The sequence below is a fragment of the Bacillus rossius genome, chromosome 1 (assembly GCF_032445375.1).
Source record: "Bacillus rossius redtenbacheri isolate Brsri chromosome 1, Brsri_v3, whole genome shotgun sequence".
Taxonomy (NCBI): Eukaryota; Metazoa; Arthropoda; class Insecta; order Phasmatodea; family Bacillidae; genus Bacillus; species Bacillus rossius.
In genome coordinates, this window is record NC_086330.1 from 74,777,439 (window position 1) to 74,804,966 (window position 27,528).

At 36.8% G+C, this 27,528-nt stretch overlaps 3 protein-coding genes across 22 annotated transcripts in view; 2 read left to right on the plus strand and 1 right to left on the minus strand.

Annotated features, from left to right (window-relative positions):
- The window catches only part of LOC134537843 (enoyl-CoA delta isomerase 1, mitochondrial-like), a 25,635-nt gene extending 21,381 nt beyond the window's left edge, over positions 1-4,254 (plus strand). For 9 of the 15 annotated variants that reach the window (XM_063378712.1, XM_063378744.1, XM_063378777.1 and 6 more), the window contains exons 6-7: positions 628-783; positions 1,152-4,254. In XM_063378712.1, the coding sequence (XP_063234782.1) occupies positions 628-783; positions 1,152-1,365 (370 nt within the window). In that variant the 3' untranslated portion in view covers positions 1,366-4,254. Of the gene's footprint in view, positions 1-601; positions 784-1,151 lie in introns of all 15 variants that reach the window. The other 6 variants (XM_063378787.1, XM_063378808.1, XM_063378827.1 and 3 more) reach the window with 1 other exon arrangement.
- On the minus strand, positions 3,187-23,873 carry LOC134537833 (dynein regulatory complex subunit 3-like). Of its 2 annotated transcripts, none has more exons than XM_063378694.1 (9): positions 23,524-23,873; positions 20,864-21,147; positions 18,147-18,319; positions 16,656-16,865; positions 15,925-16,065; positions 14,913-15,117; positions 14,003-14,197; positions 5,593-5,732; positions 3,187-4,463 (listed from the first exon to the last, which is right to left on the minus strand). In XM_063378694.1, the coding sequence occupies exons 1-9, from the start codon at positions 23,681-23,683 to the stop codon at positions 4,337-4,339; spliced, it is 1,635 nt and encodes a 544-aa protein (XP_063234764.1). In that variant the 5' UTR covers positions 23,684-23,873; the 3' UTR covers positions 3,187-4,336. The 2 variants fall into 2 exon arrangements, with proteins under 2 accessions (XP_063234764.1, XP_063234771.1); XM_063378701.1 differs by having other exon boundaries at positions 4,175-4,463; positions 15,925-16,061; positions 16,652-16,865; positions 23,524-23,867.
- A 472-nt stretch (positions 23,874-24,345) lies between these two features.
- Positions 24,346-27,528, plus strand: part of LOC134537901 (TOM1-like protein 2) — a 75,453-nt gene continuing 72,270 nt past the window's right edge. For all 5 annotated transcript variants that reach the window (XM_063378841.1, XM_063378857.1, XM_063378874.1 and 2 more), the window contains exon 1: positions 24,346-24,436. In XM_063378841.1, coding sequence (XP_063234911.1) covers positions 24,385-24,436 — 52 coding nt within the window. In that variant the 5' untranslated portion in view covers positions 24,346-24,384. The remainder of the gene's footprint in view (positions 24,437-27,528) is intronic.

Below are 27,528 nucleotides of genomic sequence, written 5' to 3' on the forward strand. Positions count from 1 at the left end.
CAAATGACAAAAATGACCAAAATCGGCCGATCTTAATAATCGGCAATCGGCATCGGCTCACCCCTATTTATTTTTCATGTGGTATAACTACACAATGAAAGGAACAGACTGGAATTAGCACTTGTTTCCAGCACCATTAAAACAAATGTGATTATCCTTATTCCTTTATTGCACAACACCGTGACAGTTCTGGGAGAAGATGGAGTGCCCTAATGTTCACACTACTACCACTGCTGGAAACATTTACATTCATCTCTTGATGTGGTATTTTTCCAGCAGGTGACCTAATTGATCCTGTGGATTTTAGAATTCAAGGTTTGCTGGTGTTTGTGTAACAGACTTTGCTGTAATAAAAATCTAGCAGTACTCTTTAGATTCCTATTTAAAATATACATTAGAAATGACCTAAGTTTTAAGGTTTAAAGTAAATATTTGTCAATTGGAGAAAATTATATATTATATTATCTGTATCACATTTATTTTAGTGCTTATTAATTTTGGGTGTTCAATTCCTACCATGACAGGGTGAAACAAGCCTGCACTCACTGCTGGCAACTGCATGAAGCAGCTGCACAGCAGTGTGAGCGTGTGTGCGTGGCAGGTTCATGGACGTGATGACCGGCACAGTGCCGCGCAGGGAAGCGGAACTGGCGCTCACGACAGGCCGCCTCTACACCACGGAGGAGGCGCTCCAGTCGGGACTCGTCGACGAGGTGGCCTCGGACAAGGCGGACGGCATCGGGCGAGCGGAGGCGTTCCTTGCTCGTGTGTCCAAGATACCCGGTGAGTCAGACGTGCGACCGCTGGCCTCGTGTCATCGAGACAGTTGCTCCAGGTCAGTGATGGATCTGGAGGGAGGTTTCTTTGACTCCTATTTTGATCGCATCTTATTCTGGAACTCCTTTCCTGTCCATTTTACAAGCTGCCAGATCCACCTCTGTTCCAAGTTACTTAGTATTCTCTATCCTTAAACATGAACGTAACGAAGATGTGGGTGTATTAACTCGACACCTGTCAACCTCTGTAATTCCTGTTAGGTGTAACGTGTGCTAGAGTTAATTAGATGTTGATCCTCTTTATGACGATTGAAGCTTGCTGCCAGGCACTCCGTGGCAGAAGTGTGTGCAGGGTGTTGTGGCGTTGGCTTGCAGCGATGGGGCGCTCCCGCACCAAGCTGATGTTCCGGCAGGGCCCGGCCAGCTGGCTGCGCGAGAACCGCCAGCTGGACCTGGAGGAGTTCCTGCGCGACGTGGAGCACCCGGCCGTGCAGAAGACCTTGGGCGCGTACATAGAGTCCCTCAAGAGGAAGTAGCCGCAGGGGGCTCCACAAGGCTTGTCGGGGGCCTGGCTGATGTGCAACCATAGTTGCAGGGTTTGTTAATCTAACATGCACCTTTTTAGTCACCTCTTGACCTGAAAGTGGTGTACATCTTACATTCGCCAAATTTATGATTTTATTGGATCTTGGAGGTTTAAAAATTAGACGTGGCTTACAGTATTGATGACTGCATGCATTAGTGTAAATAGAGCAGATTATTAAGCAAGATGATAATTAAGTATGTAGCTCAAGAATCGACTGCAGGTAGTAAACAGTCACATCATTGTAAAATACTGGTGATCACAGATGCACCCCAGGACAAGTGTGGCTCTTTTTTTTATTTCAAAAAGACTCAGAGCACTTAACATGTTGAAGAAATACCTCACCTTATGTGTGGCTGATGCAGCCAAATAAATGAACTGTTGACAAGCACAGCTTGTATAAAAGCCTGCTTAGAAATGATGCATTTTAGTTAACATTCACGTTACAAATAAATGTGTTACTTAAATTAAAATGCATCTTATATTTGGAGGCAAACATTCACCTCCGCCTCTTGAAATCAAGAACTAAGAGGAGTGTCGAGGTATATTTTCTACTTGAACAATGATAATAGTTAATTTACCCAATAATAATATGGTCTATTTTAACTTTGTTTGGCTGTACAGCCTATACTGAACACATTTACAGAAACATTAAAATATAATACTAGCTTCATTTGTACTTCGATTCTTGCAATGAGTAAGATTGATTTAAAACAATTTTATGGTCATGCACCATTATTGGTACATACTGTATGTCATAGAAAATCTTGAAGTTTTTTATATGATATAAAGCTTAAACACTAGAGTAGGACATGATCCCGAAACTCTGAATAAAATTCGGGAAAGGATCATTCCCGAACTTTAGGAAACTAATTTATCTTCTCAGGATAATACTTTGGGAAAACCAATTTTTTTAATAGAAAAAATTTCTGGCAAACTAATTTTTATATTATAAAAACATATGCTTACATTTTTCACAATCTACATCACGTAACAAACCACAACTTTGCACATGTATTGACCAGACAAAGAAATCACAAAAACACACAGATCTGTGACACAATTCAACTCTCGTTCATAAATGTTGTTAAAAATAAAAATTCAGACTGAATAAAGTACTCAATGTGATCAAACATATTTTTAATAATATAATTTTACTTTGAAAATAAACTAATGAGAGCAGCAATGAACAATGTTGCCAAACACATCGCATTCGAAAGGACACAGCATTCAGATATTAACAAAGAAACTGAAAGATGCCATCTTGGTTTCAAATATTTAAGCCATAAATTTCTATTTCTTTCAGAAACATCGAAGAGGTTTTATGGTTTTTACAGTTGCTCATCATGTATGATCAAAAGTAAATTACCTAGGGGAAATGAATAGGGAAAAAGATGTTTGTCTTTATTATTTTTAAAGTCCCAATATTTCCCCCATAAGGACAATGTATTTATTTCCTGCATATAACGTTCATAAATAGTGTAATTTCCTGCTTATAATGTTTGCTTTCTAACATTCAATAAATGGGGAAAAAATGTTTTAAAACCAAATTATTCCAACACTTACGATAAAAAGTTTCCTTTATGTATGTTTGTGTTTACAATCACTGCCATACAATACAAGAAGTTTGTTAAAATAAAATTTTATGCAATATACTGAAGGTACACAATGTTCATAGTTACGTGTCAGTTGGCACCCTTAGTCAACTCTTCTCTTCCTTGCCATTCCAGTGGGTATTCAGATGCACGTACATAGTCCTACGATATTTAAGTTGCCAACCATTGAGTGAGGGCATAACTAAAAGTGTTTTCTATTGCTTACAAATAATTTTTTTTTCATTGATACGTAGGAATCCCAAAATTAAACATTTTCAGGTGGCGAAGGAGTAGACGTTCTCACTCTTAATGTTGTCATCATGAATCGTGAGACAATTTTACAAAAAATGTGGCAGTGTATCTCTAAAGACAAATAAAATTTAACCAGGGAACAAGACAAAGTTGAAAAATTGTTGGCTTGTTTCAGAAAATTCATGTATCAAGTATACTATCTTTGGTTTTAACATTAAAGTTGTTTACATAGCTTGGTGAGTCCATTGGCACAAAGCTCAAACATTGTTAAGTGCTAAATTGAGATTTCCTGCTTATGTTTTTTTTTTTTCTTGTGCTCCCTTGAAAAACATTATAACAGGGTTCTACTGTATTTTTTTATGTACACCAAGTTAAGTGACATAATTTCAATGCTGTTGCTCCCGATCCTGAAAATCCAATATTGTTCCCGAACCGAATCCAATTCCGAAGTAAAAAAGCCATTCTCGTCCACCTGTACTAAACACCCGATGGTGCATGTCCATGAAATTGTTTTGAGTCACTGTTAGTTACATTATTAACTAATCTAGTCTGTATCACGTATCTTGTCTCAGATGTTACAGTTCCCAGAAGTAGCACCTGTGACAGCCATTTTCCAACTGTCACTTGCGAAGCAGTACACAGGCTATGTATGAACTCTGGCAACTACTTTAAGTTGTTTACAAACACTGTCAACAGAACAGTGGCAGGAGGATACAGACTGTTAGAACTGTCACTTAAATTATTATTGAAAAAGTAGAGTATTGTATTGTATTCTTGCCAGTTAAATAGAAGGAATATATGGGATTTACATGTATACACTTTTTGCTCATATATATTTTGGCATAATAATACAAATATGTATTCATGTCAGGTGTAAATTGCTATGCAGTCTGTTATATTGTTTGTTGAGATTAATTTAATGTGTAAAACAGCTACGTATATAAAATAATAAATTTAATAGTTACATGTGCCACAAATGTTTTGAAAATTTTTAGTATATTTTTGTAATGTTTTGTAATTGAAAATTAAATAAAAAATACAACATACATATATTTATTTGTTCATCTGCATTGCAACACTGGTGCTGGGGCTGTGAGATGTTGCTCGTGTTGTCTCAGCAGTAGAAGACCCTATGCCTCCGGAAAGAGGTCGTCCATACCACCCATCGTGTTTATCAGCTCGTCGTACTCATTCGTCTGCACCTCTATGAAGTGGTTTATCTCTGCCATTCTGGCACGGTTGCGTTGGACTTCCTTCCTGCAAGGTTAATGGACCAACTCTGTTGTAACCTACAAGTCTGGTTACTAACATCTTTTGTAAGTTATGTTTAGCCAAATGTTGACCTCAAAACTTATATAACTTTGCAGTTGTCTTGTTTACAATCTCAGCTTCTGTGGTGAACTGCGTTGCAATGGTAGTGATTAACCACTACCACTGTGACACGGCAACTCAAACTTGAACTCAATACTTATGTTTTCATGCTTTAGTTAAATTTAAAGTCCTAAAAACAGTGTGACAAACCAAAGTTAAATTTAATATAAAAAAGTATAAACTGAATTTAATGAAAAAAACTCAGGACATCTTGAGTTTAAGAGAAAAAATAGAGCTTGAATTTAGTAATGATGACTTAAAGTCACACCTGAAGGCTCGAGTTTTATGCATCCCTAAATAAATATGAAAACTGTTTAAAATACAGTAGCATTGTCTTTCTCTCGCTCAAGAAGATTGGTATATTATGAAAATTGTCATTCCCAGGATTGATCTCTACTTGTAGATAGTTTTTTGATTTTTTTTTGCATGAAATGATATTACAGATATGATAGGTTTTTATGAACTAGTAATTCTGAAGGCCAAAGGTTTTGAATACATAGATACTGGGATTTTTATCGGGCAGGTCTCACAAGAGAGTTACCTAATTGTCTTAGCAGCTACAGGCATTATGACCTTCTTGAAATCCATAATTTTTTAACTTGTTTAAAAAATAAACTTATAATTTTATAGTTAGAGGCATAAAATAGTTAGGGAAGTGTAAGTACTTCTGTGATTTATATAAAATTTCATTTTGATATTTTTCTCCACAAAAATATTTATACCGAATTATTACAGCTGAGTTGGGAACTGCAATCCTGCATTCTTATTGACCATGGGAAAGCATGCATAGGCGTTGGTGAGAACACTTTTAAAATGTGTGTTAGTTTTCTTGAATTTGGCAGTGCAGGCAAAGAGGGGAAAAAAAAAGGGGGGGGGGGATACACAATCCTTCAACCACAAGTTACAACTGACTCTGGTTGAAAATATCTGACGAACTGAATTAGTATAACCGCTCGTGACAGTATCCATGGTGACTGATACTGTAGTTGCTATCTGTCGTGTTGGCAGCACTCACCTCTGCAGGGTGTCGATGTAGTCAGTGGCCCAGCTCTGGGTGCGTTCCCGCAGCGTGTCGTCACGCGTGTCAATAACCAGCACTTGTGTCTCCAGGGAGTTCTCCAGCGCAGTGGTCATGGTCTCCCGGCTCTGCATGAACTGTGGGCCCGCAAGTCGCATCTCTTATGGTCTGTGCTAAAGGTACACTTCCCTGCTAACCAGTATGTACTGACTTGGCAACTGTTGCTCTGCACTTTCCTTCAAGACTGCCTTGTGTTATGACAATGTAGGAAGTCCCACTGTATTTATATATTATTACATTATTTTATATCTTAACAGTGAACTCTCGTTTTTATGACCATTTATGCTTCCAGAGGAAAGGGTAATTATTTCAATGGGGTCCTTATTAAAATGAGGAAAGTTTTGACCCATTCATAACCCTCAAACCCCAATGTTGCATTTTTTTTCAGGAAGTCAGTGGTTAATCTTCTGTTGTATGAAAATGACCTACTGTTTTTATTGGTTTTCTTTGTTAGAGAAATATGGCACATTATAACAATGCGAAGGCATTACTACCGTATTAAAATGTGTCTAAAAAGGAGCTCAGTGTATTTCTTAATGTGTTTGTAAGTTCATTTTCAATGGTTTCTTATGATAAATAGGATTATTAAAACTTAAACATATTTTAAGTACAATACCCCGTGGTTCATCCTGGTTGCACTGTGTAGGGACAAGCACTTAGCGATAGGTTACAGATATGATAGTAAACAGTAATGGACTCTTTAGTTTCTACCTATTAATAACAGGTCAGAGGAATGAACTTTTAAAGTATACATACATGCTAGAAATTACAAAACAGCATTGTACCAAATCTCATGTGCCTGCATGCAGGTATGGGAAAATAATGGCTACTTAATATAGTTAGTGCAGTCAGCTGTACATGTTTGGTAATACTAAATGCATGCTAAAAGAAAAGATGGATAAAAATGCTGTTCTAGTTTGTCTGGGCAAATTTACAAACCACCACCCATTTCTCAAGGGCCAATCCAGTTACAGGATAAATCTATGATGCATGAGCTTCGTGATCACCATCCTTCATTGCACATTGCACCACTAAGTTCCTGGCACTTGAACTGTCACTTTTTTTATCTCAGCACTTCAGTCCAGCATTTTTTTTTCTTTCTTTTTGAATGGTTGACATTCTAGATCAAAAGGCACTTAACAGCACCCAGTTCCATCAGCAGTTAAACAGTTAAATATGCTCCAAGCATTAGAATATGAGGGTTGTAAAAATGTACTGGCAACATACCTATAAAAAAGACTCTAATCTATGTACATACAAGCAAATGAACATTACAGTCCTTCAATTCAATCACCAGCACAGTCTTGTACCTTTTACCAGATGTCAGGAAGCTGTAAGATACAGTTGGAATGGTGTTTGTTTGTCAGCGACGGAGCATCTTCTGCTCGGATCACAGACAGTACGTCAGGAAATCTGGGGTTGTTTCAACTTAGGAAAGATGTCTTAGTCACAAGGACTAATGACAGGTGAGTACAGAGGGTGTTTCACACCTCCTAAGACCTACGCGACGTGACAATGAGCATTGTCATGCAACACAATAAGGAGATGGTGCTGTAGAAATCGGCAATAGTAGACAACGTTGACAGTTTCTCCTTGAGGCAAAGCATGCGTAAGAATGATACGCTTGTAGTCGTATGCCACAATCATCATTATCTTCACCCGACTGGGTTCCTAACAAAACTTCTTTGGTTGTGGCCAACCTGGGTGATGCCATTCATTAGATTGATGGTTTAATTCAGGGCCGTAGGCTTGAGCCTATCTCTGAATGGCGACAATACGCTGCAGAAATGTGTCTCCATCATTGCGGTATCTGTCTAGGTGGCTACCAGCCAGTGCATACCGGCGCCATTTCTGTACGTCAGTGAATTGATGTGGAACCCAGCAGGACACATTTTTCCTCATGTTAAGTCTTTCCTTCAGTATATCGTATATGCCACACTGTGTAATGACTGAGCCCAACTTCAGTGGATATTTCCCAGACAGTCCACTGATGGTCTATGGAAATGAGACCACTCATGATGTTAACATTATGTTGAGGAATGGATGGCCAACCTGTGCGGTGCAGATCCACAGTCTCAGTCTGACCAGCATGAAATGCTTTGACCCATCGTGCAACCGTTCTATATGGTAAAACATTCGTGCCACAGGCTTCAGACCACAACCGCTGATCACTTTTTGTGAACATGCTTTAGAGCTAGAGCGGTAGAAACATCACTGTCTACTTTAATGCCATGCAGCAAATACCCCTTCTACTTGATCAACGTTTGTATGTACTGTGCACATCGACAACAGTGCCACCTCACTGCTCTGATATTATGTTTGCGCATGCCCGATGTTCTGTGACTTTTTGGGCTACGTTGCCACAACTTTATCTACAAGAAATAATTTTCATCTGCACAATATTAAAATAAATTGAAAATTTAATAAATATATTGTTTATGTTAAATTGTTTCTTATATTAATCATTTTTTAACAGGCTCCTTACCACTAACTAGCAGTCAAGATGTACATATTTCCTGTATTTTAAGTCATTCTGATGATGTGCTTACTTTATAGTGAATAAGCCCCTAGGCATTATTTTTATCTGGTTGGTTTGTATATTTACATTTTTATGTGTTTTCATGTAATTTTTAAGTGTTGCTTGGTTTTGCTTTGTTCAAAATTGAATGTTAAAGTAATTTTTCCTTTGAACTTTTTTTTCTTGTCATGATTCATTGTCTGAATAAGCTGATGCAATAGTTTGACCTGTTGCACAAGGATGAGAGAGAAAGACAGAAAGTTCAGTAACTGTGAGAATAAAATTGGAGTGTGTTGGGCGGCTATTGCCATGCGCCTGTATTAGCTGATATTGTTTAGGGTAATTTTTTTTTTTGTTTTGTTAAAAGTGATATCACCAGACCACATGATTTTTTCTTGGTGTAATCTCTGTCCAAAATGTGTCGGAGCGAGGTGCATGAAATTGTATACTGCTATGGTTTTGTAAGGGCTGTGCTGTGATTGGCTGGAGAGGTCGTGCACCTGCAACTTCCTTCGGGCAGTATGCAGAGGTACGTAGCTTCATTCGGTTAGTCAGCGTCTGGACGAGGTACTGAGAGGTTACTGAGGGGAGATGACTTGAAAAATAATTAATTATGTAGAAGTAAATTTTGCATTTGCGGTTCAGGCGGCACTAACTTACAAGCATTTTCGGACTTTTTAATTAGAATTTGTTGATAGCAGTAGTTGTTCTTAGACCACAACAAATATAGAGTGAACTACTACTTTGTTCCACGGACTGAGGTCCTTTGCTGTGTAACACGAGGTCATGAGCAACCATGGTACTTAATTGCGAGCGATATTTTGAATCTTCATTTTTCGGTAGCTGCAAATAGTCTACGTGTTTGAAAAACAGTGGTTATGTGCATCTTGTAAATTCTACATGCACTTGTGCTCGTGGTTGTGGTTGACTGTAATAAGAGAATCAATTAAAATATGTTAATATCAGTTGTTAAATATTTTAACAGTTGAATTTCTAAAACAACTGTACTTGTAATAATTACTATCTATTCATGTGTTCTCAATGATTTATAAAAAATTGTGTTAAATAGTTGTTTATTTTCAAGTGTTTAGTATTGTTTTTGGATATTTAAATATATAATTTTCTAAATCTATGATTGATTAGGAACAGGAAGTGGTGCAAAAATTATACATATTTACCTTTTTATTGTTAAGAAAACAGTTAGTGTAAGGAAATAATTTTGTGGTAGCTTATGTTTGATGTGAAATAAACAAGAAAGTTTCCAGAACTAAATCAGTCTATAAGAAACTATCCTGTATGTCAGAAGTACATTTTGATGATTGTAATTAATTGTCATAAACTTTATTGAAGGATGAGTGAACTATTTAATACATGTTATACAAGTCTACTGAACAATTCCATGATAATTCGTGAAGAATTTTAATATTATATTTCATGGATTATAATAAGATAACAGAACATTTTTCACCACATGAATTTGTAAGAAGACCAGAATATTTATTGCTTAAATATTATAGTTCATGGCAAGATACAATATAAACTACTATTCTACAAGTGAACTAAATGAAATACAACTAGAAAATTAAGATTTGTAGTGCAGTTTAGAAGAATAACTACAACTTCAAGATATTTAGCACATTAGTTAAGAACGAGTCCACTACGTTGACCAAAAGAAGGACCGAAGGAAGGAAGGAAGGTAATGACTTCATGTGACCATTCCGAAATCCATCTACAGCCAAATCCAACCTCGGACCCCATTTGTCGAGTCATCAGCAGAAACCCTAGAAACCAGAATAGGATCGCGGTTCGTGACGAGTGCTAATTGCTGCTGGAAGCAGTACAATACATCGATTATTCTTTAGGACCATTGAATAGTTCTGAACGACATCACAACACTAAAGGTACTGTCTGTTTCTTAAAGGTAATACTGATGTTCAAGCTAAATTTAATAAATATATTTTAATTCTAACGGATTTGTAATTTGTTAACGTCTTGTTTGATTCAAATCATTTTGATACTAATCATTGCCAACTGATTAAAAAAAAACTATTTAATCTGACAAGATTAGCTTGTCCTACATGTTGAATCACAATGTTTAAAATAGGCCTACTTGTTCACTTAAATTTCAGTAATATAGACTTAGAAGTTCTGCTCTTCAAGCATTGAGCTAAGCCAGAGCATGCAATTATATTTATTTTTGAATACAAGTTTCAGAATAAGTAAACATATTTTGAGATTAACAATTGAAGAATTATCTATTTGCGAATGTATTTTTGGTACTGACAGAATTGTGCAATGCTTGGAATAATTAATATTTCTGACATAAGCTGTATCTGTTAACAACTTAATACGTTGTATTTTCTATTGGAAATCCTTTTGTGAACCATTTAATGGAAAATGCATTAATGAAATAACACTAAAAATATTAAATTAATAATATCACATCAGAATTATTTGATTTAATTTTTCCTGTTTCTTTAATACAAGTACATTGAAATTTAGTGTGATAGTCCTCAGAGCTAATAGTGGAAATTGATTTTATTATTTTCTTAGGAACACACACTTTAGTTTGGTACATTATGTTTGAAATACACAGATCAAACATCATAGTTAATAACAAGATAGATTTATCGAACAATGTGTAGGCATATAGAGTTGTGTCACTACACAGTTTGTTTCCGAGATACATTATTTCAATAACTAATGGATGACAGTAACAACATTATCTTGAAATTATATAATTTTCAGCATAAAATTTATTCTACAAGTGTTAATGAAACATGTATGTCCACTCCTAGGTCAATCCATTTGCTAGCCGGGTAGTCTGGGGGGGGGGGGGGGGGGGGGGGGAAAGGAATAATAGTGGGTAAAACTAGTATAGCGTATTCTCCTAAGATAGTAATTAATTAAATCAATCTTAACCAACAACTATTTCTTGGAATTGGACCACATAGTTTACAAAAGCTCGAAAAGGGCGCCATGAAATAAAATGAAAAATTATATCAAATAAATTAAACTGAATTTAATGATTAATGTTTTCTTGATCATATTACCTACATGAACAACGTACCTTACACCAATGGTTAAGTATAATTCAGTAACAGAAGATATAAACAAATATGTTTTGGTTTAAATGAAGCATAGTTAGTTACTAAGAATCCTAACTGTACCTTAAATCTATCAGCGCAAGAAAAACAAACTAAATCAGAAAAACCTTTAAAATGTGATATTCATAATAATGACTTGGTATGAAATTAAATTCAGTACCAAATATGTATATGTAAGTACTCAGACTTGAACTCAGTGCTTTAAGAACTAGAACTCTGAGATTAAAATAACACAAGTTAATGATTAAATCAAAATTAAAAAGTGAGAAAATAAAATATGTGAGAAACTCTCATATAAAGTTAAACCGTTGAATGTCTTTTTTATATGCAACAGTTTGAATCAAAGTATTAATGTTTAGACAATAATTTAACAAGATTACAATTGATGAAAAATAATTCTTTAGAATGAAAATTGGCTTGAATTTCGGATAGTGATACAAAATACTCTCTGTTAAATTAAGTACATTTCAGGAAAAAATTAACGTGTCGCAATCTATCGGAACTTGATATTTCCTTGCCTACATCAATGCGTTATACTGCTCTCCACATGACGATAATTCACGTCACAAGTTGATCATATATTAGATCCTGGAATCCTATATTAGGACGAGGTAGTGGTCCAACGTTGACTTCAGCTGGGTTGGGCAGATTATTGGGACAATCACACCAACCGACGTTCCTCCTTCCTACCTTCTAGGTCCTGGACTTACTCGTAACTGGTAAACACCTTGTCTTGGAATGGTTTCATCTTCAGAACTGTATCTGTCTTGCCATGTTTATTCCCAATTCACAGTAGATTTGTTGAACTCTTTAGTTGTAATTGGTAATTTCCAACATTGACAATTATTCTGGCTATCTTGTAGTGCTTTTTTATTGATGATTTACTTTCTTTTGAAAACTACTTAAAATAGGTCAAAAATAATAATGATCTTCATTACTGTCAACTGTAGCACTTCAATCGAGTACGGAATATTTTATAAATCAATCACACAATCTTTAATACCTTTATATTAAACTATTAATGGTAGTAGAAAAACTTCTTGCTTTTAGATTGGTTCAATATCAACTGGTCTTTTTCTATAATGTTTTCTTGTTTATTCATCTAAAAGACCCTTCAGTTCTCACATCAAACATACATACGGTACCTAAGTTAATCAGAATTTATGCTTTGCTTCAAACTGTTTTCTTTAAAATAAACACATAGTTATAAATTATTTTGTATCACTTCCTTAAAATCAAAGATTTAAAACATGTATTCATCTAATCAAAACAAACAAAAACCAAACCTTGGAAATAAACAAACATATATCACACAAAATTTCATAATTCATAGAGAATAAATATTACTACATATGTAAACTTTCATAATTGTTTTGGAATTGCTGGAAGTTAATATTTAACAGTAGACTGTTTGAACTAATAATTTAAGTTCCTTGCTGAACATTTGAAACCAGCCTACAAAATTTAACTTCCAGGCCAGGTCACGGGATGTCCTCGTACTCATGTAAGCCAATTAATTGTATTGCCATTGGCATTTTTTGTAGTATCATTGTGAGATACTTAAGTGTTATCCATGTGTAGAGGATTGTGTGAATATAACCTGTTTGGCTGTTTCACCATCATTCATGAGTATTTGGTTCATGCAACCATGTGTACGCCTATACAGGGATCCACAGGTGTGTGGGACACTGAGGGCCCACTTAGGACTAGGACATAACACCTTAAGCGTGTCTGATGCTCACAGCAGACCAGGTCAAAAAGGTTTGAGGAGGGCGTAGTAGGGTGTTTGAGTCTCAGCCACACACGAGCGACATCACGGCCTGTTAGAGAGTCTCCGCTGGGTCCGTGTGCCCAGCAAACCTACGGTGGCATCCAGTTACCTTCCATCAACGTGTACAATCAGGACGTGAAAGGCCCTACAACATAAAATGTCAATAAAAGTTTGACACGTCTGTATAGACATACTAAAGCCCGCCGCACACGGTACAATATTCCTTACAATATTGTAAGTTAGGAGTCATACTGGCTCTACTACTAGTTTCTTCACTCGATTTCAAACTGGATACTAGTAGCTGTACGAGCTGGGCTACTGGTTTTGCATAATAGACTGCGTCCTATTTTCGTTGCTTGGTGTGTTCCAATATTTAAGGAGTGGCCAATCAGTACTCACGAAAACAGCATGAGGGTTTGTTTACACTTTCAAGCACGCATGTCGCGATAAACATGGACGGGAGGAAGTGGAATAGTGACCAACTCCTTGTTTTAATAAATGCATACAAAGAAGAGCCTTGTTTGTATGCAGTAAAAAATGTGAATTATCATAATAAAAATTTGTTGTGGAGAATATTCTCTTAACAAAACTAGTAAAGCAGCTAGAATCGTGTGCAGCAGAAACTTGTAGCGCACCTAGTGTTTCAGCTTGTAGTTTACACAGTACAGAAACCAGTAAGCATTCTAGTAAGCAAACTAGTAGAAAATATTGTACCATGTTTGGTGGGCTTAACCTGTGTCAATTTTGAGTCTAGAAATTTCAATATTGACTAGTTGAGCCAGTAATTGGACCCATGGAAATGCATCTCCTGTTGGCGTAGACTACGACACGTCACACAGGCCTAACTGCAAATGGATAAAGCTAGCAGTCTTGTATCTTGCAAAATATGAACAGGTTACAGATTGCACAGACATGTTCTCAAAGTGGACAAGTCCTCTGCTGTGCACTGACCGGCAGCAGCTCCTCTGGGACGTCCGTGGCTTCCGTGTCCGCAAGGCGCGCGGCCATGAATCTGCCCGCGATCTCCGACAAGTGCTCGTTGAAGCCCCGTGTATAGCCACGTAGTTCCACGAACAGGGCCTGTGCCTGCTCGATGAAGGTGCTCACCAGGTCATTGAGGTTGCGTTCAAACTGCCCCATCACCTCCTGTCAACCACAGCTGCCCTTTATTTACTTATTTGTTTATTTATGAGATAACAGTACATCCTAAAAAAAAATATATATATTTTAATTTTGTTACAATGTCTTAAACACCTGGTAAGTCATTAAATAAGGCTTAAAACAACATTTTTTTATCATGGTAAATTTTTTTATATGGGTGAATCATGAAAATTCAACTTTCTCAAAGTTTAAAGAAGGGTAAAGGTATAGCTACAGTATAATAGGCCTACCAACTTTTCTAGTCATTTGGTATGTTTGGTGTAGAACTTAAATTTTTTACTTTTATTTATTAATAATTACAGGAAAGAAGTGTCACGGCTGTAATCAATGGAAATAAATTATGTAGTGGATGCAGGGTCATCAAGAAGGAGGATTATAAGATTATAACAAGGGGCCTCAGTTGAGTTTAGAGATTATTATAGGACGCGTCAGTTTTTCCGGATAGTAGGACAAAAATTAAAAGTCTGTTGCTAATAGCTCCAAAAGAATTATTTTCTCCAAGCTCTTGGTTACACTTGATGCACCTGAGTGGATACTAACATAACTGTAGTGTTGTGTTTGAAGGATAAGCATATCGCTGAACGTGCAGACTCTGCGACCAGAGAGATTGTTGCGAGTAAAGCCAACTCTCACCAACTGTTAGCAGGTGACTATGTCTGAATGTTTGGAAACACGCATTGCCAGTTAACATGAGCAGTACCTCAAGCTGCTCGGACAGGATGCGCTCGGTCTGCACGAGGCTGTACCAGGTGGTGTCGGTGAGGCTGCTGAACTCGTCGCTCTGCCGCTGCATCACTTCAATGGAGAAGCCGTCATCCATCTCGTGCCCCGCTTTCAGCCCCTGGATCACCTTGTGCACCTCCTCGAAGATGGCCGCCTTGTTCGCCTGGAACTCCTCCACCAGCCTGCACCTCCATTACTCGTGTCACCAGGCACTCTGTTAAAAACGAGTCTTCACCTTTGTATTCGTAGTCATGATCACTTGCCTTACTTTTTACAGATCAGGAATAATGTGTAGTAAATGCAAGACAGCTATCAGAATGAACAAGCCAACTTGGCGTGTGAGAGTACATAGCACATCATGAATAGTTTTATAAGTCATTGAGAACTGGCTGCTACCCTCTTTTTCTCTAATATAGATTGAAAACAAATAAACTAAAAAGGTTACATATAATTTAAGTAAAAATGATGTATTGCATCGGAATTGTCCAACAGGCCACGTGTGCCTCGAGTAGTTTCTGTGTGACGCGCACATCAAAAACAAGGAAACAATATAAACATTTGTTTAATATAAAATATTTACCTTATCTGCTGTAACCAGTTTAATGTAAAATATATGTTCCATTATTATAAAAACTTTTAACTGTTTATTATCACCATTCTCATCTTGTCAATAGCAGCCAAATCAGATCACTTCTTTTAATGTTCATTCATTTCAGCCAATTTTATTTTTCTATGGGTACACCCGTCAGACTTAAGAGCAAGACACATGTGCCCTTGGTTGAACAGTAATTGAACGGCTCTGTGTTAACATGAAGCTGAACATGAACCGTTTCAAAATAATATTGAGGCCCTTGCTGTAAAAGCTAATATTTTAAATATTTGAGAGTAAAACTAAGGTACACATGAAAACACTGGCAAAAGGAAGATGTACGGGACCGGGTGTGCAGGAGGAGATGAGGAAGTAGTCGTTCTGCAGCCCTGTGGAGTACCTGAAGCACTTTTCATTGCTCCACTTCTTGGCCGCGGCGACACATTCGCTGAACTGGCGTATCTCGTCCTGCCGTGCCTTGTGCTGCTCCACGCCGATCTGGAAAACCTGCTTCGACACCTGCGCCACTTGCGCCCGGTACCTGGGGTGCTGTCAAGGAGTCCATCGGCGACACATTACACGGACCAGCTACGGTTTGAAACATTTTAACATCGTTCAACTGGAGAGAGGTGGTGCAGCGGCAAGGACCTGGGTTGGAATCATCGTATGGCAATCCTGAACTGGGTTTCACGAAACCACTCGAGGCAGATGCTGGGACGGCTCCGTATGGCAGGCTATGGCCCTAACCCACTATCGCTGGTTTGAAGAGTTGAGTGATACCATCTCAAGCGACCTTGTCCATAAACTTTGACCTTGCCTTATTGTTGGCTCAACTTCTTACAGTCTGTGTTAATGTATTTAATGGGAATCACTGCAATCCTTTGTCATATTAACTGTGTTCCAGAAATGAAATGTCAAAGATGGCAGGCAATAGCAGTTATGTACAAACGATAGTGAAGTCCGAGTGTTGCTGTGAGTCTGAATTAAAACCTACCAATACACAAAACAGAGTAAATTATTAATATTCCAATCTGAACATGACGTTAACATTCTTTAGCACAGCAATGTGTTAAGTTACAGTTTCAATGTACATGAGATTGCAATGCGCTATGCGCAACTAGAGAAAGGTACTCATCGTAGCTCTGCTCTGCTTCCTCGCTGAGCTGCAGCATGGCTTTGCCTTCTGCATCCTTCTCGAACATGCTGTGGAACAGCTGGTCGGGGCCGAGACCCTCGACAAACATGGCAGTGTGCCACTCGAGCTCCTTCCGGCGAGCTTCCGTCTCTTCGCGCTCCCGCTGGACCTTCTCTTCCTCCTCCTCCATCCTCTCCAGAGCCTCCCTGGGGACCCAGCATTGAGCTGTTCACTTGCCATTACAACCGTCTACAACATGTGTCATGGCCAGTGCTGGCGTTGTTTACGTCAGCCTTGACACCCCTATGGAAAACACTATGCCAATGTTGTGCATAGAAGATGAGAACCAGTCTACGTCCATCATTAGTAGATACCTGAAAAATTTTCAATTACAATAAACCGGAAAAATAATGCAAATTTTGATGTTTTGAAGTAAAAAGAAATTTTATAATTTTTTTAACTTTTACAATAATTTCTACAAAAATAGGCTCTCATTTTACGAATTTTACTTTTTCACGACTTTATTGGCAAACGTATAGAATAAAACTGGTTGCAAAACTAGTATATTATGAACAATAAAGGTCTCTAATAAGTTTTTAATATCTTTGACCATTTAAATTTTGTTGGGAAATCTCCATATGCTCTGCTGTGCAGCTGTAAATTCAAGCCTTTCTGACCGGTGTCAGGTACCAGAAGAGCTTAGTTGTAAAACTACATGTTCTGCATCTAAACTGCATCACTTATGCCACTTTTGACTGCCTCATGAACCGCCATGGGTTTGAAAGATGAGACAGTATAACATTTTGGATTGCATTGTGGAAGAGGGGGGGGGGGGGAAGTGAGAGAGAGCACGCTAATGGAGTGTGTTGCAGAGTCCCTCCCATTTCATTCCCCTCTTATTCCCGTTGTCAAAGAGGTAGCCCTCTCTCTTCTTTCTCATACTCAGGCAACCTCGCTTGTCATTGCATTCTTTACTTTTAATCTTTGTGCTTGATTTCTGGACAATGGCCTTTTTTCCGCAGTAGCAAAGTTTAATATAATTTTAAAATTTATAACTGCAGCTTTTTGTTTTACAAGAGGCCTTGTGAATCACTCATATTCATGAAAGTGGCACCAGAAAATATTTCATAAATACTACTGCTAAACTAGAAAGAAGCCAGTGTTGAAGTGTTCACTATGTTTTTATAATGCTTAATTTAAAACTGACAGAATTTTTCTGCACCTTAAGTATTAAATACAGTAAGATAAGACATTTACAAAATTGAATTTCTGTCAATTTAGCAAAAGTACTAGGCTGTGCATTTTTTTTTTTTTACAGATTCTAAGTCACCAAACTAAGTGCACATAAAATAAAATAACCTTCCTTTTTGTCGCGAATTTTGTAAAATATAACACAGCTTTTAAGAAAAAGTAACCTCTTAGTTTCGAGGTGTCTAGTAGTTAGTCCGCACTACACCCAGGCATGGCCTGGCGTGGGGACGCCTCACCGGTAATGCTGGCGTGCGCTCTTCTTGTCCTCGGGTGAGATCATCTTGTACTCGAGGTAGGTGAGGCCGGGGAGGAAGGCCTCGACGTACTCGCGGAAGGTCACGGACTCTGCGCACGGGTTGCCTGCCATGTTCAGAGAGTGCAGCTTGGGGAAGCGGCGGAGATAGATCACCTGCGGGGAAGACAGCGCTTGCTGACCAGCGAACGACAGCGTTCTAACAGACTCGTGTAAGGTGGGTTGGCCCAGAGAGTGGGGCAACGCCCACCAACTGAACAACTGAAGTCCTGCAAAGAAGAAGTGATGAAATGCACAGGTGGGATATGAAAGGTAATCATTTTGGCATTAACAACAAAGGTGCCACCGACCACATTACGGTAACATAAAAAAAAACCCACGCTTGCCAGCTTTTACTTATTAACGAAAATGTAAATAAAAATGTAACCATTTGAATTAGTATGTAGTAAATATGTTAACTAAAAGTAACTTCTTTTTTTAAGCCATACAAAATTTTGACATGAAACTAGACTCAAGATAACAATTACTTTAAAATGTAATAAATTAAAATAAAGTCTAATTCTTTGGTGAAGTTTAGAGGGAAGGATTATGGTGTTTACCTTATGTAGTTGATAAATACAATTTCATCAGCGTATGAAACTAACTGCCAATTGCCACACAGTTCAGGGCTGTTTTTACTCATCTCCAAGGTTGGTTGTGGAAGGTTGTGGGCAGGCAGGAGCCTCGGGCGTGATAGCCAGGTATGATGCTCATGTGGTCAGGATAGTGGGCTCAATCCCGCCATCACTTCGTGAGCACTGAGTCTGTGACCTAGTGTTCCGAGCAGGCCATCCAGGGAAACTGAGGGCCCGGGACAAATAATTCCCTTCCCACAATGTAATGTACAATTTTTTAAAACCTCCACAATTTAGAATATAAAACATGGCCATGTAAATGTGAAATGTGTGTATTGCATTACTTGTCTGTTAGGAATAAAACTGTAATTTTTGTACTACTATCAGGTAAACTTGTGCCTCCTGGTGCCCCCCTACAATTCTATCTTGACGGCCTCGGTTCAGACCCACTATAATACTACAATACGGGAGAGCTGTCGTCATAAGCTCCTGTGCATAACAGTGACGGAACACTAATAAAAAAACAAGAAAAGGAGAGTATAATTAAATAAAATTGAGAAATAAAACACTATTGTTAATTTTGTTGTAGTCAATTTTGATTTTCCATTCTTATTTTTTAATATGGTCCTTATCCTGAAGTTTGCAGTGTTTCTAAGAAATGCCAAAAGTTTGTGGAATGTAGGGTTTCACATCACTCGGTTGTGCTAGGGTTTTAGGAAAACAGGAGCATCAATATCGTAGTGAGCTTCGCATCCTATTGGCAGGGGCAAAAAATCTGAAAGATTCCCAGGAGGAAGGAGGGAGGAATAATGTTTAATTCCAGTTTCACAGTTACAATTTTGCAAATGCTGGTTCAACACAAACTGGAACAATGTTATTGATGAGCTCTCATCAGTCAATTTGAATAAAACTGAGTAAAACACAATAACAGAAGAAATAATAATACCAATTGAAATATTGCTCTGAAGTGTTTTAAAAATAGAGGGCAGAGAATTAAGTAAATAAATGGTCAAACACCTAACAAAGTAGAAAAAGAAAGGGAAATGTGACTTAGCCAGAACTGAGATTCAAACATCTATCCTCTACGTGAAAGACTGACTTGATAGAAAATTGTACTGCACCCAGTTTCAGGATGAACAGTATCCTAAATAAGACCACAGGAAAGAAATTTAATGCCAGGAGGCCTGGACTTAAGCCGCCCTACCGCCCCAAGACTTACGCCAATGCCAGTAGGTACCAACACTTTGACTATAATAAATACGAGTATTGCTCGAGGTATGGACAAACTCATCGCTACATAGAGAGAATACAATCAGTTTTTCATGATCTGGCTACAGACTGTGAACTTCATGGTTTCTTGGTTTGCCAGATGACCTAGTCAGGAAAGGTTGTAGTTAAGGTCGCTACCTGGCCGAGCGCACAAGCTCTACAAGCACTAGGCCACTAAGCCTCATGCATCACGTGCCTCACGGTCTCTCTGCGCCAGGCACCGAACTGGCGTGCAGTCTTCTCGTTGGTAATGCGCCTCTATGAGACTAGTAGCAGTGACCCTATCATTTTAAGATGGTCCTGCACGTCAATACACCACTTACAACACTGTGTGTTGAATTTTGCATACCTAAAAAAGTCCGTGAAAATAACGGTTTAAGCCTTTTTAACTGTACAAAAAATACACGTTACAGACAAAACCATGGAACGAAACTTGTACATAGAAACATGCAATGGCTCTTAAATGCTATTCGTAATTAGACAATAAATTTTAGTGGTTTGTAAATGGTGCCTTAACACCTGGAGCTCTGCAAGCCATTTGGAGACCTAGCCAGGCAGTCACTTTAACATAAATAAAATATAAAATGAAATTTGGGATCAGGAAGGGGCTATCACCCCTAGTGCTCTCCCTCTGGAGTTGTGCTTAAGACTGAGAGAAAGAGACCTATTTTAAACTTTATTTATTAGTGAACAGTATTTGGTGCAACTAGACTAACATAGAAGCCTCTAGAATCTTGGGGAAGGATATATCATGATATCCTCTCTCTTGGCTAGGCCTTCAGATGAAGCATGTGCGGTGCAGCGTAGGGTATCGTACATGGCTCCGGTCCACAATGCGGTTGTTGCCGATGCTAAGGATCATGAGGCGCTGGAGCGTGTCGATGTTCTCGATGCACGTGATGGCGTTCTCAAAGAGCAACAGCACCTCCAGCCGGGTGAGGGCCTCTAGGTTCTCCAACACCTCGATCCTGTTGAAGGAGAGGTTGAGCTCGCGCAGATTGACGAGCGTGTGCAGGTTCTCGATCTGCTCGATCACGTTGTTGCTGAGGCACAGGCTGGTGAGCGATGTGAGCGGCCACAGGTGGTCGATCCTCAGGATGTCTGCGCACACTCTCGGGGCATCAGTCACAACACTTTTCAGATCACTTCTAACTCTCGGATAGTTCAAAGATATAGCCATCAATATCAGTTAATTACATTCAACATTTCTGAAGGTAACTTGTTCATTTTTTAATGTTTTTAGGGGGCCCATCCAAGTGATCCACAGAACGGTAAAGGCAAGAGTAGTTATTAGTTGCTAAAAGACAGGACACCTTGAGTGAGAAAATATGTATTACCTACTCTATTGGGAAAAGTATGGCAAAATTAAGTTTGCAACATATTATATTAAAAGTAATGATGTAAAAAAGTGTGCAACAGTAACAAGGGCGGAGCCAGGGAGGAGGGTATTGGAATATATCCCTGCCCGAGATTCTGCAGAAGTACTTGTCCTTTTGCGGTCACACTTAAAATAATTATTGTAATTTGTCTTACAATTTTTAGGCTGTCAAATAAAAATGAATTGGTCTAATGACATCAAGTGCCATAATAAATCTGAAGCATATACTAATGCCAAAAAATATCTATTCTCATGAAAAAAAAAAACCTGGTTATGTCCCTGATCACTGAAACAAGGCTCTTGGGGTCTCTGGTGCAGACACAGGCAGGTGCTGTTATTTTCTACTGGTAAATAATTAATTTTTTATTGGCTTTTTTTAGTTTAAGACACTTTTTATGTTAGAATTGATGACATACATTTTAAAAATTGAATCCTAATTAAAAGTTATTGTAAATGCTTTTATTGAATCTAAACCATGTGCCTTCTTATGCATTAAATTCTGTGTGCACCATGATTTTTATTTTAACATAAAGTTCAAATCTCTATAACAAATAAGATAAGTATAATGAAAGAATCTGAATTGTATAAAAATATAAATAAATGATAATGCTGGGAACAAAAAAATGTAAATTACCTTTAAAACATGGCTTTAATTTACTTGTCATTTCAATTACTCTGAAATCCAAAATTACGTCCTTTGTAGCTTGCTTAGTGGAAAGGGTACTACTTCCTGACCAAATTTGATAATTAAATAACTTATTAAGTTAACTGTTAACTTAAAATATTTAAATTTTAGTTGCAGATCAAAATTTATGTACATTTTTTTAGTGGTTGTTGGCAATGAAATTAAATTATAAATACTAAATAACCAATATCTCACAAACTACAATATGACTTAACATAATCAACACATTTTGCTGCAGATTTAGGTAGGTAGGTGTTGCAAAGTCCACAGTTACACTGAAAGCAACAATAATAACTTAAAAAACAGTTTTTCACCATTATGGTAGTAAATATGTGTGGTTTTATAAATCACGTAAGTATCAAACTGAATAAAACTTTTTTTTAATGAACTGCTATGATTTTTATACATTTAGGAACCTAAGGCAATTTTTGAAAATGAATTTTTTTTAATTGTGCATTTTTTAAATATAAAAATACTGTTTTCAAGTATTATTAAAAAAAAAACTATCAAACTGAGTAAATGTCAAAGGTAGTTTCAGAAAATTTTAAAAAAAATTATGTAATAATGTTAAAAGTTAAGTTAAGCTAATTTATCATGAGTTAAAAATATTCCTTTAAACTTTAAATGGATTATATTTTGCATTACTGAAGGACCCCATCTGCCCAGGTACACATATAGTGCACAGAGCCTCAGGAAAAAACAATGCGATTTCAAAACTACTCAAGGTATCTTAGTGGGGTTTGCTTACCAAAAGCATTTAAGAATTCGCTGAGGACTGAAAATACTTTTGATTTCGGATTAAGTTTTTAAAATGTCTTTTGAGAAGAGTTAAAATGGCAAAAAGGCATGTTTTCAGAGTAATTTTTTGGCATAAAACAACTGGTACAGATTCTTGTAAGCACTTAAGGGACTTGCATTACACCTTTACCTTCATTTCTATGCCATATAATGTTATGGTCACCGTTCAAATCTATGCACATTGAGAAGACTGTGCACCAGTTCACAGCCTTGTACTTATCATCCCGCCTCACTAACACACATACACCCCGACTAGACAGGTCCCTTAACTTTTAACTTAAATCCATAAAAGTTTTTAGAAACTAACTTTAGTTTTAATTAGTCAGATATTTATTTAGCCAGAACTTTTCAAAGTTTATGCTCCAGGCTGGGGGTATAGGTAAATACTAAAATCTAGCACAAATTTCAAACAGGGCTGCAGTAAGCTTAACTCGGCCTCCTGCCCAATTTGTGTGGGGATGCATAATAGAGAAATCATGATTTTATTTTTGGTTAATGAAAATTTCAATAGTGGATAAAAATATTTAGTAGCCTGTTCTCACAAATAAATTCCTATTTTAAGAATATAAAATAAATTAGCAATTACAACAGAGAGAATTAATGTGAGACAACGTACTAAGAAACTCTAATCTTAATTTTTCAACTTCGTCCATTGATAGACCCTCTTCCTTGGCTAGTCTACCAGCTTCATCCTGTGGCCCTTGTTTAATCATTGCTTCCATTATCATTTCGTAGTTGATAACACCAGGTGCTGAAGTTTCATCAATTATGCTCATTTTTTATATTATGCAACACGTTACAAAAGAATAATCTTTCTTTGTCGGCTGATAACAGTTTTGTTAAAGATAGCATTGAAAACTTAAACCTGAAAAACACCGTGTAATTCAAACAATTCAAATAACATGCAGGAAGTAAAGCAAAGATTTACGCCTGGAGTTGACGAATACTATTAGAAAATGAAATCAGAACACTCCAAGCAGGAAGTATTATAGACACATTTTTATATGCTGAAGTTATCTGCTGACTTCGATATAACTTGAATTATCTTTTATCGTTTAATAATCAATTCAAATATGAAAAATTAGTTAGTAGGCCTCAGAAAATGTAATTTTTTAAAATGATGAGCTATTTCTGCTTGTTTGAAATAGGAAATTAAAATAATGATCTTGCAAAACTATGCTTGATGAAAACCACAAACTAAAAAAAATCATTTTTAAATTCATTTTTTTAAATTTGACTGTAATGAAAGTTTACTGATTTAATCATTTATGTGTGTGTGCTGTAAGTTAAAAACTATTTTCTAATTTCAATATTGCCAACTTAGATCATTCTTTAAATTATTATTCAAGTTTACCATATCATCTGTCCGCACTTTGTTAAAACTGTTGCTATGGCAACAGTGACGTTGAAAATCGTATAGAGGGCGCGACGACTGAAGTGTCATTATCACGTGACTTCAATTGTTTTAGTTGTCAAGATGTCGTTCTTCGGAGGAAATCCATTTGCTTCACCCGTTGGTCAAAGAATAGGTAAATAATTACTATTTACTCCCATTTATGGCTGTATTTGTTTATTTATAATATATATTGGTTACTTATGTGATAAAATTATTATTAGACGTTTTAGGTGTCGACAGTTTTAATATAAGTGGTGCAATACAAAATGACTATCGATCAAAAATGTTGCTGCGTAGACGTGCGGTGAATAGAGTTAAGTAACTTTCCTTGTATGCTATTTATTTCGAAAATTTAAAATCCAATTGCATAAACAAGTCTTGTCATTTAATGCAACACGCAGATTGGTTCGGTGTAAGCAGTTGTTGACGTAGTGATTTCACTGTCTCGTGTTAATTGACTTACAGCACTCAAAGACCACATTTAGGCTCTGCATTTACTTAAACTTAAAATATTTATTGGACACCTTTGTCTCTTAACCACCAAGGATTTAAAATTTTAGATCTTACTTATATGGCTGTTTAGTTTTTGCATTACGTCATGATGATCTGTCAAATGGATGGTTATGGAGGTGTTTTTTTATTGTTGTTTTCTGTACACGGTCGCAAGTAGATTTATGATCCTATTTACATTTGACGCGCTGAAATTAAAAGGTTATTGTAATGTGTAAGTGCAACGGCATCGTCGTGTTCAGCAAAGTAATTTGTTTTGTATCCTTCAAAGCAAGTTTTTTTATTTTTTGGTCAGTGTGTGTTAACACGGGTTTGTGGTTATTAGCATGCGAACTACTTTTTTTTTCAAACAGGTTCTAACCACATGGATGTAATAAAAGGCCATGTTTCCTATCTTAAAAAAAAAGTCAGGAATCTCATGACTTGTGAATGTCAGCTGTTTTGAAAGAGATGTAAAAAATGATAATTATCGGATGTCACTGCTATTTAGAATGGAAAGAAAAAATCAGAAATAATTATTTTCATGCACTACACACTTCCCTTAATAAACCACCAAGGGATGGTTTGGTAATTTCTACCAGTTTGTGAAAAAATTAAAAATTTTATATCATACCTACATTACAATACCTGTGCTTTTACGCTGCCGTTGCCATTCATTATTTTCCCGCAATAAATAGGAATATATGTTATCCATGTATGCAAAGAAAGTTTCTTAATTCCTACTGGTTTGTGAAAAAATAACAGTTTACAGCTTACACAATAACTATGCATTCACACAATCGCCGACATTCATTGTTTATGTTTACCGTGTGGGTTTTTAAAATTTTTTTGGAGAACTTTGGTTAATGTAGGCAGGGGCGCAACAACAGGGGGGGGGGGGGAAGGGTATTTTGCCCCCCCCCCCCCCCCTGAAACCTTGAAGTGGGGTCAAACGGGTGTAAAGAAAGTGCTGTGTTATCAATTTTTAGTTAATAAAACTGCTTAAATTGCACCATTTTCCACCTTGAAATACAAATTTTTTTGCATTTAAAGTATGTACTATGTGACATAATAAATGAGTAATGGGAGCCTAAAATTTGAATTTTATTGTTAATGTCATTCATTTTCTGTGAGGAATACGTGCTGTGCACTGAAGTAGCTAATACATTGAATTTTGCAGTCTTTCTAGGAAATTGTTTTATTACAGCTGTCGTATATTCTGTGTTCGTTAAGGCTGGTGTTTCATTTTTCCAAGTTTATACTTGGATCCTCATGGCATGATCTGGTTTGCTTGATCCTGTGGTATATGATGGATGCTGTTTTAGTTCAGTACGTCGGGAGATCCTGCACATAAAATAAATTGTGAAGTAAGAAGGAATTATGATTGTAGGTTGACAAAAAAAATATTTGTTATTCAACTTATGATCATAATTCATTATTATATGACATGTTTTTTATGCACAGTATCTTCAGACGTACTAAATTAAAACAGTTATCATCATGTACCACAGGATCATGCCATCAGAATCTTTCGACATACTGAATTAAAACAGCAAGCATAATGTACCAAAAGATTAAGCCACAGGATCATGCCATCAGGATCAAGCCTTCAGGATCCAGAGATAAACTTTGATACATTTATGTAACGGAAGAATTAGCATAATTTAATTCTCTTTACAGTTGTTTTAAACAAAGAGATACACAATCGTGGGTAAACAATGACTGGTGGCGGCAGTGTAAAAACACAGGTAGTGTAATGTAAGCTTTAAAGTGTTATTTTTAATGAACCAGTATAAATTATAAAACAGAGTTTTTTGTGGTAAATTTAGGGATGTTTCTAGTATACTTGGAAAAACATAATTTCTGTTTTTATGTTCCCCGAAGCCGCAACGTCTGATGCTGGTATAGTAATGTAAGCTATAAACTATTATTTTTCATAAACTAGTAAGAATTATGAAACCACCCTTTCAGGATAAATTTAAGGACATACAGTATTTATTGTGTGAAAACCATATTTTTTTATTTTTTTATTTTTGTTATAACAAGCTGTGTTGTCCGATAATTACAGTAAAAAGCTCAAACTGTATTATACCAGCCACTACTAATGATTTTGTGGTGTCATAATTATAAATAGTTCTATGCCGTTCTTATTGAAACGTTTCTTCACACACACTTTTTTTTTTCTTTCACTTTTTTTTTGTATTTTGATTACCATGAGGAACGGATGAGATGGCTGTACCCTTTACCCCTCTACTTCCCTCTCAAGGTGCGAGCTTTAGTAAGAGCAGTGAGTCACTGCAGTCAGTCATGGGATTTTAGTTTCAGGGTAGGACTATTGTAAAAAGACTTGAATATTTGTCTGGAAGACTGCCACTTAAATGTAATGAAATAATATTGATACCTATCTGTAGGTGTGTAATTTGTATTTATTTGGTTTATATGTATCATTTAGACTGACAGCATATACTATGTATGGTATAAAACATGTCCAAAGTAAAAATAATACAATGTATGAGTACATTCATAGTAGGTACAAAATGTTAAGAAAATATAACACTAATATTTTCCACCTTTACATATCAGTTCAATAATAACATACTTTTTACATTGATTCCAGTCAACACGCATCAAGTATATTTATGTATACAATATTCTAACATTTCAGACAGTAAGTACCTTAACAGTAAATTAATTATGCATGCTCTGAGGAAGTATTTACAGTTTTATTAAATTCTA

Coding starts and splice junctions, on each gene's coding strand:
- LOC134537833 (XM_063378694.1), bottom strand. CDS start 23,683: ATGAGCATAATTGATGAAACTTCAGCACCTGGTGTTATCAACTACGAA. Junction 21,148..23,523: donor ATTAAGATTAGAGTTTCTTA/GTACGTTGTCTC, acceptor GAGTGTGCGCAG/ACATCCTGAGGATCGACCAC. Junction 16,866..18,146: donor AGCGCACGCCAGCATTACCG/GTGAGGCGTCCC, acceptor CTGGGTCCCCAG/GGAGGCTCTGGAGAGGATGG.